Source organism: Solanum tuberosum, unplaced genomic scaffold, assembly GCF_000226075.1.
Source record: "Solanum tuberosum cultivar DM 1-3 516 R44 unplaced genomic scaffold, SolTub_3.0 scf00040, whole genome shotgun sequence".
NCBI lineage: Eukaryota > Viridiplantae > Streptophyta > Magnoliopsida > Solanales > Solanaceae > Solanum > Solanum tuberosum.
This window is the reverse complement of record NW_006238964.1, coordinates 1028581-1041121: the sequence shown is the minus strand read 5'-3', so window position 1 is coordinate 1041121 and position 12541 is coordinate 1028581. Positions and strand designations below refer to the sequence as shown.

Here is a 12541-nt window from a genome sequence, read left to right as displayed (position 1 = left end):
GAGGTTTCAATGTAAAATTAGGAAACAGCCAGACAGATTTAAAGGGAGGTTTTTCTTAGATGACATAAGCAAAGTTTTTAATTGAAATTCTAGTGAAAATATTGATGACATAATGGCTCTTTTAGAGCCGGTTGTGCTAGAATTACTCAAAAGAATTGCTGATCATCATAAAAAAGAGAATGTGATAAAACAATCAAATGGAAAAAGTTCAGTTCTCTTTCTCTGAGTGTCTTACACAACCAAATAAGCAGTGCACATCATCAATACAAAAATAATTGAGCTTTAATTGTACTCACCATGGCTTGATTTCCATAGGCAGCAACTAGACCGTGATAGTAAGGATCCGGATGAGGAAAAGGAACAACAGCCTAATAAAGACCAATAAATACATAAATAATTTACTAGAGATTGCATATCCCCACTTGTGGGATTACACCGGGTATGTTGTTATTTTGTTGTAGATTGCGTATAAAAAGAGTAGGGAAAAACTAACTTAATGAACTCACAAAATTTTTCTGATACATATCGAAAGTCCAACCATGCTCCTGACTTGACACACTTTGGGAATCATCGGACTTCCCACTACTTCTAACACTGCCTGGTGTGGTCCAAGCAGATATCCAGAGGATCAGATTAAGAAAATGCAGAAGTCAGAAAAGAAATAAGTGAAAATTGAGGGAAAAGGAGAGTTGTGGCTGTTTAAAATAACCAAACTCACTAACAGCTAGTAAGCCAAATACGAAATACAACATAATCAACCTTACATATCATGTGGGTCATGAAATAGCTAGATGATTTAGATATTAAGAATGTCTGCCCTTCTAAAGGAACGAGAAATGAAGGGGCAGCATGACACAACATTTAGTATGCGTATATCTTTCGATGCTTAAGTGGGGGTGTACGGGTATTACGCCCCAAAGCAATAAAGCTAGAAAGAGATAACTTTCTCCAGTCTGTTCAATCATCACTGTCTAGCAATAGAATTATAACCTACTTTCAAGAAATGAGCTCTCTATTCTAACTCAAAAAACAAGTGAAGCAATCTGTAGTACAGACCTTGTATCGACATTTCAAGCTCATTTCTGTGGTGCCTCCTTAGCAGGCTAACAAGAACATACAATCCACCACATTAAAAGGCTGTGACCGATCAGATTTGGAGGAACAACATGGAAGTACTTAATTTGATCAACCTTCTAAACAATCAATTTGCAAATTTCTCTTCTACACTCCTATCAATTAGCTTCTCCTAATTGATATAGAGAAAACAGTTATAAACAAGCTAGTCGCAAACATGCTTACTTTGTTTCAAAAATTCTATGACATAACTTAAAAGTGTTCTATTTATGAATCTCAAAAGATGCAGAACAAAAGTGAATATTCTCACCTGCTCGCAAAGGCATACTGCTTTTCCCGTGGCTTTTTCTTTCTCCTTCATTAGCAGCTTCAGGACATGATTGACTCGTTGATTGAGTAGACGAGGAATCCTGATCTTGAAAATGATAATTCAATTCCTTGGAATTCTGAGGACCAGGAAATGTCGACATTTGTTGCATCTGTAAATCTACAGAATTGAGTGATGATCATTAACACTAACAAAATGGGGTTAAGTTACTAACTCAGCTCAGAATCCTTTCGGAAGAAATCCTGCATTTTCTGACCATAGGTAATACAACATACTTAAGTCATAACTTTACAATCCTCAGACTTAGACATAATACACTTCTACACTGTGTAGCTAGGTAACTTTTTAAATCTATATATACTACATATTGAATAAACTTGGCTTCTTTGTGTGTACTTCATATTTTTTGACTCGCCTTCAGTGAAAATTCGGGCTCCTCCACTGCTTATGACTCTAAGATGAAGCATGTATTTTATCTTCAAATATCTGTTTGGCCAAAAAAATTGATCAAATGTTGGAAGTCTTCAAATATTTCAAGTTCCCAAAAAGGGGCTTGAACCTATTGTTGGGTTTTTGACTCGTGCACTCACTTCAAAAAGTAAAATGCATGTCCAAACACAACTTCAGATTCCAAACATCAAAACTCAATTTTGAAATTTCTAACTTCAAAATCTAAGGCCAAACAGAAGCTAATTTTACTTGTTAAAAAATGGTAAATCTCACAACAATGAATAGAGATACTAAAGCATCAGGCATAGAACCGACAAACAAATGCACTTTTTTGAAACTCAAAAGAAATGAAAAATGCAACCGAGGTAACAAACAGAGTAGTATACTAGTATATCCCTAAAGAATCAAAGAATCAACAAAAACAAAGTAGTTATCAACTTTTTTTTTTAGAAAAAAAAAACCCTTTTTTGGGACAAGTCATAGATAAAAAACCCCATTTTTGCATGCAACAAATAGTAAACAAACCTTGTTGATTTTGTGAAAATTGAACAGAGTTTGTGGTTGAACCAAACCCAGAATTCAAACACCTCTGATTATTTTGCTTCTTTAAGAAGTCCAAGTCCCAGTCCAGTCTCTTTGTATACGGAACAACAAAACTTTGGCTGCGAAAAGGACACAGAAGAGGTTTTTTGTTTTTTTTTCCTCCTTACTTGAGTAAGAAAAATGGCACTGCAGAAAAAGACAGCCAAAAAAAGGAGAGAAACTTGAAGAGGTGTATTTCTTTTTTACTAGATTAATATTACATCAACAACTTCTTTTGTCATTTTATGTGATGTGTATCAAGGACTCTCTTCCTCTAATTCCGAGATTAGTTATGCAGGTATTAAATTCTTTACGAGTAATATAATGTTGGTGGGTAAGTTTAACATTTTGTTTGATTTGCTATTTAAAAACTGGCATAATTAATTTATATATTTTACCTATGGTATAATCTATGATAAAAAATGGAATAGTTAATACTACATAAATAATTAAACTCCACATAGATAATTTGCATACAAAATAATATTGATTACTTCATAACTAATTTTGTATTAATATTAATATTTATATAATTCTGCTCAACTATCAAATGACCTCTCGGACATCATTATATGTCTCTTTTTTAGTTTCAATTTATGACAACAAAAACAATCTATCTACTCGATCAATGTGGTTTGACAAATGAAATTAGAAGAGAACGGTGTGCATACTACACGACCACTATTTTCACTGTGAAAATAGATAGACAAACGGGTGAAATAGGAAGCATGGCATCTTTTTAAATTTTTTTATAAAACTAAATTACAAGTTTTAATAAAAAATTGGGACCCATTGGTTAAAAATGATAAATAGGGATTATTTGACCATACGGTTTGAAACGAAGAATACAATTACTATATATCGAATACATTAAAGATATAATTGAGTTTTTGTCCTCCTTTATTTCAAGAAGATGAAATAAGACTTATGTTATGATTGTTATATTATTTGTAAGCTTTAATCAAGTTTGGGTTTCCATTTGATTCTTTTAGGCATTTCACTAACATGTCTATATTGTTACAAAATACCTATTTTATTTGTATTTAAACTATGGACAAACAATATTTAATCAAGCCTATGGACGAATCCTTTTAGATCTATATAAGGGGAAAGTCCTCTCTCGAATTCAAAGATGTAACACAAAAAATGACTCTCTTCACAGCCAATCGAGCCTAGCCTTTTATTAAAATCACTGTACTATAATTTCCACTTTTGGTCTATCCACATTTCACGAAGCAAATGGATGTGAAATTCTTCATTTTATGGTTGTCAACTCCGACGGTGAGTATGATTGGTTCGAATAAAGTAGAAATTTTCACATGGAAGTATGCTCAAAGTTCAAAGTGGTCTAAGATGCAAGTCAAGGAACATTAACATCAAGAAAATAGTGCAATCACCAACAAACGAACACTACAACAGATGACAAAAGCAAGAAATTACATGAATACGGCTACTACCATGACAAACACGGTGCTGCAAACTATCACCATGCCTAATCCCATCGAAAAACAAAAGAACGCTCAACCACCTTACTAACCTTCCATCTAATCCACAACCTCCCTATATATCTAGTGGTCTTTTATGAATTTTGCCTTGAAAATTTAAAGGATTATAGAGCCTCCTACCAGAGTATCAATGCCATATAACCACATCCTATTCTTCAGCAATGCCATGAATATGCAAAGACATGGATCACAGTTAAATTGCCGGAGACACGAGGAAGTGACACCAATACTAAAATCAGACTTAACAACTGCAAAATTTGTCCATAGAACAATCATTTTGCACCGCAAGCACTATCAAAGAGCAAAAAGATGAACGGAAATGAATTTTACACACCAAAACTATCATGAAATAAGACAATATATGACAGACTGGTTAAATATTGTCCAAGGAAATAAAAAAGTTGAACAAACCCGAAAGATGAGAAATAATCTCCAGTATGACAAAGAACACCTAAGAGCTTACAAAAAAAAAAAACACTACGACTATGAAAAGCAGAATAATTAATTCTTCATTATACAGGAGTGCTAACAGAACCATTTCAGCCAGCAGGTGCAGATTGCAGCTATTTTATCAGAAGACTTTATGCACCAATAAATGATCCATGCAATCTACTGTCAGAAATTTGTTTCCAATATCAGCAAAGGGTTAAGCCACCAAGTGATGCAGGTCACCGAGAACTGGTCAATACTCTCCTCTTCCATTGTACGGTGATTCCTATTGGCATCAATCAAGATAGATAAAGAAAAAAAGCTAAAACTAATAGTTTGTAATTCTATTATCATATGTTCTCCTTATAAACAGAAAATTCATCAGATAAATGGGAAGAAGGTCCCATCACATGGCTTGTGTGAAGCTTTGCTTAGATTGCATAGTCCTGACTCTTGATAAAAGAGGAAAGTTGTGGTAGGTTGATCGCCAATGTGAAGCTAACCAATAGGATGATGTATCCTTAAAAATACAGAAAACATTGGGACATGCTCAACTAAGCACATGTAATATTGGCAGTCGAGTGTGATCAGCAGCTTACACAAGATCTTTTTGCAAGTGATGTCAACATTTAAAGATATGAATAAATCCCTGTAACATCATATTAAAAAACATAATTCTACTACATTATGACAACTCTACTTTGACAGTGTTCATTTCTCCAAATGTATCTACAATAACTTGAATGATTATAAATAATTATTTTTTATTTTTATTTTTTTGAAACTGGTAACGTTATAAATAAAAAAAATTGTTGGCATTAAATTAACTTATATCACCTTATATATTGCAAAAGTAGTCGAGATAAAGTGGTTGCATTATTCTCGGCTTGGTGGCAGTGACTAGTTTCCTATTTCCATTAGAAATTATGTGACAGCTCTTCTATTTTTGCAAAATAAATAGCCAAATTCTGAAGCATTTTTTACTTGGTTAAAAACAGGTTGTAACACACCCATTGTAGTTCCTGTTTGTATAGAGGATTGGGCGTGCTTTGGAGAAAACCATGTTTTGTAGGTTTCCCCCTTTTTGGTATATCTCTTGTCTATGGCCAAGTTTGGCCTAGTTATTATTAATGAGAACTTTTACTTGAAAAGAATGTCTTATATCAACCTTCGGATGTCGGTAAGTGTAAAACCTCAAATCATGGTAAATTGGTAACTGAATGAGTTAAAAAGAAATGAGGTAGACCCCAAATCACATGAAAGAAAGGAAGACATCCCCCAAGACCTACAATCTCTTGAGATCTAAGCAGACCTAGCAAAAAAAATGGATTGGAAAAAAAGATCTCAACAGGAGATACCAATTAGTTGGGTCTAACTTTTAGTCATGCTCCCATGTCAGAAAGTAGAGAGTAGTTTCTAGTGCTATAAGAACTAATTTTGTTTTATCATATTGGATCGAGACGAATTTAAATGGAGTGACTTGGATATTATGGATTCATATAACCGATTACCTGTTTTTGGACAAGGACCAATATGAATGATCATTAATTCATTATCAAGCAAGGTACCAAAACTTGACTTTATCACAATGAGAGCTACTAAAATGGCCAGAAGACTGTAACTGCGCAATACTGAAAAAGTAGAAGGTACAATGCCAAAAACAGATTCTTACAGGGGGATAAGTTGGCATGTAAACAACTTGCCGAGGGTGACCAATCATCATCTGCTGTCCATACTGCAACCGAAGGAAGAAATTTTAAGCATTATGCAATCCACTTAAATTTAATAGGCACAATGATTAGTGCATTGACCAAATCTCTCAAATAGTACAAGCAGAACAATCAGCACGTACAAAGGGAAATTGCCAAGATAATGACAAACCTGAGGTCCATTTGGATGAAAATACGGCTGTGGCGCAGGGGTACCCTGTGGATTATATACAACAGACTGATGTCCAGCAAACGATGGACCAACCTGCAAAAAGTATGTGAGCAACGTAAACATCAGAAACACCCCACGCCCAAAGGAAAAAGTTAAGACACAATGAGAGAGAAGCAACAGCTTGTCCAATCACACAAGACAAACAGATTCAAAAATTCATGAACTTCACCAGCTATCTAACAAATTTGGGAACAGCTTGCAATTCAATCTTGTATCTATGTTCCTGAAGAATACTCCAAATATCTAGTCTAAAGAGGATCACAGTCATCACTAGTCAACAGAATTGCAGCCATGATACAGTCACCAGTGGAAACTGGAAAAGAATCAATTAAGGGCACATGCAAAATCAGGTGGCTGTTACTTTTATCTCTTTCTATACCCCCTTTATGTTTACTAACCATAGAACTCCCAAGTCAAGTGTGCTTGGGCAAAGTACTAGGAAGGATGATCCCCTCGGAACGGAAGTCCTCATGTTGCAACCCACGAACTCCGTCCACGTCCTCAGCAAATAAAGGATGAGGTAACAACAAAATATAACAGGATGAAGTGACCACAAAGTATTCGTTTTAACACCACTATGGAAAATATATAAGTAATATTTTGAATAAACTATCAAAAGATTCAGTGTCCGTTATTCCGCCAACAGAAGTTACCATCCTATGAATCATTTTTTTAAGAAAAAAAGTAAGAGAGGTGATCATTTGCAAGTCCTACATCCCATACTGGTACTTTGATTCTATATTGGTCCAACTCTATCAAATAAAATATCTTGTCCTAACCAGATCATATGGACTCAAAAGTACCCAGATAAACAAAAAGCAGCAGCAGCATCATAAACACAACACCAAGCAGTAATAACCACAAGCATCATTACCCCAACACCCATAGACATGCCATGCATCTGTGGCATAGCAGCCATCCCAGCTGGATAGTAGAAGGAATTATCAGACACTGGAGATGCCGGTCTCAAAGTCGCTTGAGATGGGACAAAGCTCTTCGCACTGGGATTAAATTTAAATTCCTGACAGAAAATTCAACGTAAGCATAACGGGACAGTGTAAGCTAAGAGCCCATTAAAACTATGAAATGATTGCTTGCTGACAGTCATGGTTTGCTGAATAGGAAAAGGTATCAAAGAAGAACTCTTACCTTAGCATGTGGATTTAAGGTGGACTTCGTGGATTTTTCTGAAGAAAATGAACTCACGGAAGAGCTACGTGATAATCCATTGCTAGATGCAGCACCTGCTCCATGAATAGAGGATAAAACAGAACTGCTAGGTCTGACACAAGAATTAGCAGATCTGGTATTGTCTCGACTCTTGGAAGACCCGACAGCCCCCTTTTCACTAAAAGAACCTGTGATCTTTTCCTGAAATTCAGGAAGGGGAGACAATGCAGAGACATCCATAGACGACACACCCTTATCCAAGGTTTCCTTTTTCACTCTTAGTGATGACTTGGAATCTACATGTAAAAACCTTAAAATCAACAGAGATGCATGAAAGGTAATTTATAACCAATGTTATTAAAAGTGAAAAGCGCAAAAAAGCTCTAAGGTACATAGCTTTAAGCACAAATAAAGCGTGGACTCTAATAAAAAAAGGCACAAAGGGAGAAAAATACAAATATATATGCCCAAGACTAATAATTATAAGCATGCATGACAAATATATGATCAAAGAAATTGATTATAAAAAATTAGGATAAAGTGAAATATCAATAATTTAGTGCCGCCTTTTCAGAAGAGGCACATAGGAAAGGAAAAGTATGCCTTAGTGCCTTGATGACGAAGCTAAAGTGCACATTAAGCGAGACAAAGAGCTCAACAAGTTATGAGCCTCGCTCAGGGATTAAGCGCGGTTTAAGAGCAGTTCTGATAACACTGCTTTTAACCCCCAATAAAACGAGACAAAGAAACACGTTTTTTAAACACACAAGATAGAAAGAACAGACACAGCACGAAGCGCGCCAGTTGTCATGGATCAGTATACTGTACAACAGCCTAGAAGTAACGATCATCACACAAGCATGACTGTAAAGGAAATGAACTATAGTAAGAAAGGGAGACCGTTAAGTCTAAGATTTACCATTAAAAAAGAATATCTTTAAGGAGCCCATGCATCCTTGATTCACATGAACATCCATAAAAGTAATGCCACCAAAATTAATCAATTACTTTGACTGCTCAGTATATAATTTGTTTAAGTAGAATTCAGAGATGTACAAAATCTATCAAGAACTAATGAAGCATACCTAGACCTTCACTACCCACCCCTTCTTTTTAGCTGGTGGGCAGTAGTTAAGAAAAAAGAGAGTTTTTTTGTTTTACTGATGGCAAAAGACCAAAGTTACATGCTCTACAATCTTGAGGCAGACAACTTTTATCCTCTAGTATGACATCCTATTTAAATATCAATTCACGGGGGGAGCTATTTTGAGGGGAGGGAAGATGATAGGCTACAAGTCAGCTAGCAGCATGTAGCAAGAAGGGAAATATTTATCAAAACCCTATTCTAACAAGTTGCGGGCATGGATATTTGACTACTTGAGCACCTCAAGACAAACTCACCTTCAGGTATTGATGTATGAGCCCCTTCAGCTAACTACAAGAAACAAGTACAGACCATAAGAGCTTTTCAAAGCAAGAAAAAAAGGAATAATAAAGATGTAGATTTCAATGACAGCAATAAGTATATAAGTTAAGCTACCATTTGCATTCTTGTCTCCTCTTCATTGCAACTAGCTCCATCATGTTCACTGCACGTGATTTTGTGCCCCCTAAAGGACAACTTGGTTAGGAGCAACAAAATTTGACTGCTAAAGCGGTAAGGATTTATTGTATTTCTCTTTAACAGTAATAAACATGATAACAGAATGTAGACTTCTCAGACTAAGTAGAGAAGGAATGTCAGAATGACAGACAGAAACACTGTTAACAACCTGCTCTCATCCATCTTCGTGGCACTTTGAGGAACATGTTCAGCTGATGACTGTTTGCTATGATCATCATAGCAAGTCTGATAGACATCCCTGCTGGTACTCAACTGAGAAGATTGCAATTCATCCTACAGACAATAATATAGCAAGATTAACACCGGCAATATAATCTTAAGACACAAACAGAAACCCAAAGGCATAGATCTACCACATGAACGCGGGCACTTTAAACCACCATTTTGATTTTTTAATTTTATTTTTGATAGTGATGGCTTATGAGGTCAGATTGTGCACACCTCAACTAATCTACTGTGAGGTACCGGAAACTCAATAATCATAGAATGATGAAAAGAAATCATTTAAAGTTTTTTGCCTTGGCTGGGATTTGAATCGCAGACTCCAGAAGAAAGATGAAAACTCCACTGAAGATGTCGAAGATTTTGGAAGAAACACATGATTAAATAAGATTTAAGACGAATATGTCAAGTTAGAGAACAGATTGAAATTGCTCTCTTACTGTTCCTCCACCTAACTGTAGTATAGAATGAATCGAATGATGAAGACGAAAAACAATTAATGTGACATTGTCCACGGAGAACCCACCCTATAGCAAGTCACTATGGTATCTCCTAGTACAGATATGGTGCTAGCAAATCTTGTAACTAATTAGCTTCCCAAAAGCTCATATGACCACACCTCATTCCGGTGCCTAATTTCTTCCATAGCACCTGATATTTGTTGACAGATTGTTGTGTTAATTAGGCAGTCGATTCCAACTTCTTGAGTGTCACTTCAATCCACTTTACTGGAACTATGAAAAGCTAGGGAAATTTTTTTGAGTGCCACTTCAATCCACTTTATTGGAACTATGATAAGCTAGGGAAAATTTCTTGCTAGCAGGACTTAGTGTCTACAAGACATGGATAGTTCTCGACTTCTTGTATTTGCCAGCACTTTCATAGCAGTACTCTGCAACAAAGTTCCCAACTAGATGAGACATTTGACTAGTTAGAATATACTTTTCCTATATCAGGGATATCCAATTAAAATGCCTAGGCTAGTTGAAAATAAATTAAGCACAGACGTAAAACCGTAACTAGTAGTACATCGATTCAAAGGATTAAAGTTCTCATACCACAAAGGAATAATTTATGCAAGACACAATGAACCTAAATGAACATACACATACCACTGAGGAAGATCTTGATGAGAATTCCACACCGCCAACAACTTCCCCAACACTCGTACCAGTGAATGACTTCCCCATAGAAGAACTAGAGATACATTGAAATGTTTCATCATTACGCGAATCCAACAGTATGTCCTCACAATCACCATATCCACTATCATCAACCCCTCTAACAACTGCTGAAAATCTGGTTTCTTCATCAACTTCAAGGCTCCCATGAAGTTGAATTCCTCTCTCCTGTGAAATAAAATTCAAAGACACGGACCATGTTAAAATAAAAAAGAAGAACAAGAACTGTTAGAGAATGGCAAGAAAACAAAGGATTCACACAATTGGTGTTCTCAAAAGTAGAAAAAACTCCTGGGGTTTTAAGTAAGACGTGAGTAAAGCACGCTTCTTTGTAGTCAGAAGCAAAATTTACAGAAGATGCAAAAATTCCGTAGCATTTCATTCTTATAATCAAGAAATGGAAAATAGTCAATGAAATAGAGAAAAAAGAATAGACAAATGGAAAAACGAGTCATCTTAAAGAAGAAAACAATAATAAAGAAGCAAATCTGGAAAAACAACGAACTGTAGTTGTTAGCCCTGCGATAAAAAAAAGACAGAGAACACTGGAGTGTATCTGGAAAGTAAACAGCACTACTTTATTATTACTGTTATCTTTTCAAGTTAAATTAAAGAAGCGACTTCTTGATCGCATCACTAACTGTCAGAAGCTTGCGCTTCTTTGAAATTGGTTTGCTTCGCCCATGTGATGAGAGGACCCCTTGCTTTCATTGCTCATCGCTTTAAGCAACTGAGCTATAACGTTTAAGAACGCTGCACAAGTAAAAGGTAACTATGTAATCTTACCTCTGCTAGATGAAGATCACGTGTTTCCTCACCCTCGATTTCCCTAGCTATTCTTAAAGCTTCTTTTTCCAACTCCCTCATTTGAGGACCTTTGTCAAGCTTTGTAGTATAAAGTTCCTCATTGAATGTGCTTTTTACTCCAAATAGTGTTTCATTGGCCTGAAACTGATCCCAGCCCCTGCAAGCACATATTTATTCAGTGATATAGGAGGTGAAACACATAGCCATGCTAAAGAAACATAATTCACAACTAGCACAAATTAGACAACAGTGGGAAAAAGAAAACTTATAGGCATGTATCACTAATAATTGAAGAATGCAATTGTTGAGCAACCATTCTATGCATTTATCTGGCACCACTATTGAGCAGAAAAAGAACACGGACTCAAATCTGACTTTCAGTAAACTTCCAATGAAGAAGTAGAAGAGACCTTTGAACACGGGAAAGGCACCGCTTTCTCCCCCGGTAATAGACAGCTCAAAGGAAAAGCAAAACATAAGCATGAATTAACGATTTCCACCGAGAGATGAACTACTTAGAGGCATTAGAAGAGGATTCGAATGATTCTGGAAAAGGTTTTTTAAAAAATAAATTTTTTCCGCGCCTAATATTGAATTCATAGTCCAACTCAATTCCCTACTCCAGAAAACATTGAATTCATATATGCTTAGGTTTATTGATGTGAAGGGTGAGAAAGAAGGAAAGTAGAGGGATATCTAATATCTTACTTTCCTGTTGGATTTTTTGGCCATGACCGGGGAGAATGGTAGACTGGAGAGACATGGCCAGGAATCAACACACAAGAACAGAGGGGAAAGGAAACCTCTTTCAGCTTCTCACCTTTCTTTTGTCTTTCTTTCATTCCGAAATATCTGTTAGAAAGAACTTCTAAAGAATGCAAGAAGATCACAAACAACTTCCAAAACAAAGATGGTAAACAGCTGTCTAAGTAGAGAGAGAGAGACTCAAACTAATAAAATGCTTATGTGAGTATGATTACCTATAGAGAATCGAACACAATCTCACTTGAAGTTTAACATTTTCAGCACATTGAAGGGTGATTAGGAATGGGTAAACAGCAAAAAAAATATGGTAACTGAAAACAGATTTTTTTTTTTGAATTTTTCATTGTAATAGTCGGTTTATCCAATTACAGGATATTTATAACGTCTAGATAAATCACACACTTCCTTTTTTTGGTGGTGGAGTGTGTGTGTGTGTGTGTGTGGGGGGGGGGGGGGGGGGGGG

The 12541-nt window shown here is 35.9% G+C and overlaps 2 protein-coding genes across 3 annotated transcripts in view; both read right to left on the bottom strand.

The window, feature by feature from the left end:
- Positions 1-2641, bottom strand: part of LOC102578385 (nuclear transcription factor Y subunit A-3-like) — a 5654-nt gene extending 3013 nt beyond the window's left edge. Inside the window, exons 1-4 of the mRNA XM_006342889.2 lie at positions 2378-2641; positions 1385-1561; positions 507-598; positions 297-368 (exon numbers count right to left, since the gene is read on the bottom strand). Coding sequence (XP_006342951.1) covers positions 297-368; positions 507-598; positions 1385-1553 — 333 coding nt within the window. The 5' untranslated portion in view covers positions 1554-1561; positions 2378-2641. The remainder of the gene's footprint in view (positions 1-296; positions 369-506; positions 599-1384; positions 1562-2377) is intronic.
- A 1590-nt stretch (positions 2642-4231) lies between these two features.
- Positions 4232-12541, bottom strand: part of LOC102606381 (polyadenylate-binding protein-interacting protein 4-like) — a 12216-nt gene continuing 3906 nt past the window's right edge. The window contains exons 6-15 of one of the 2 annotated variants that reach the window (XM_006342888.2): positions 11293-11474; positions 10438-10674; positions 9252-9376; positions 9020-9089; positions 8881-8914; positions 7459-7775; positions 7184-7330; positions 6250-6342; positions 6041-6103; positions 4232-4654 (exon numbers count right to left, since the gene is read on the bottom strand). In XM_006342888.2, coding sequence (XP_006342950.1) covers positions 4622-4654; positions 6041-6103; positions 6250-6342; positions 7184-7330; positions 7459-7775; positions 8881-8914; positions 9020-9089; positions 9252-9376; positions 10438-10674; positions 11293-11474 — 1301 coding nt within the window. In that variant the 3' untranslated portion in view covers positions 4232-4621. The remainder of the gene's footprint in view (positions 4655-6040; positions 6104-6249; positions 6343-7183; positions 7331-7458; positions 7776-8880; positions 8915-9019; positions 9090-9251; positions 9377-10437; positions 10675-11292; positions 11475-12541) is intronic. The other variant, XM_015306738.1, reaches the window with a different exon arrangement.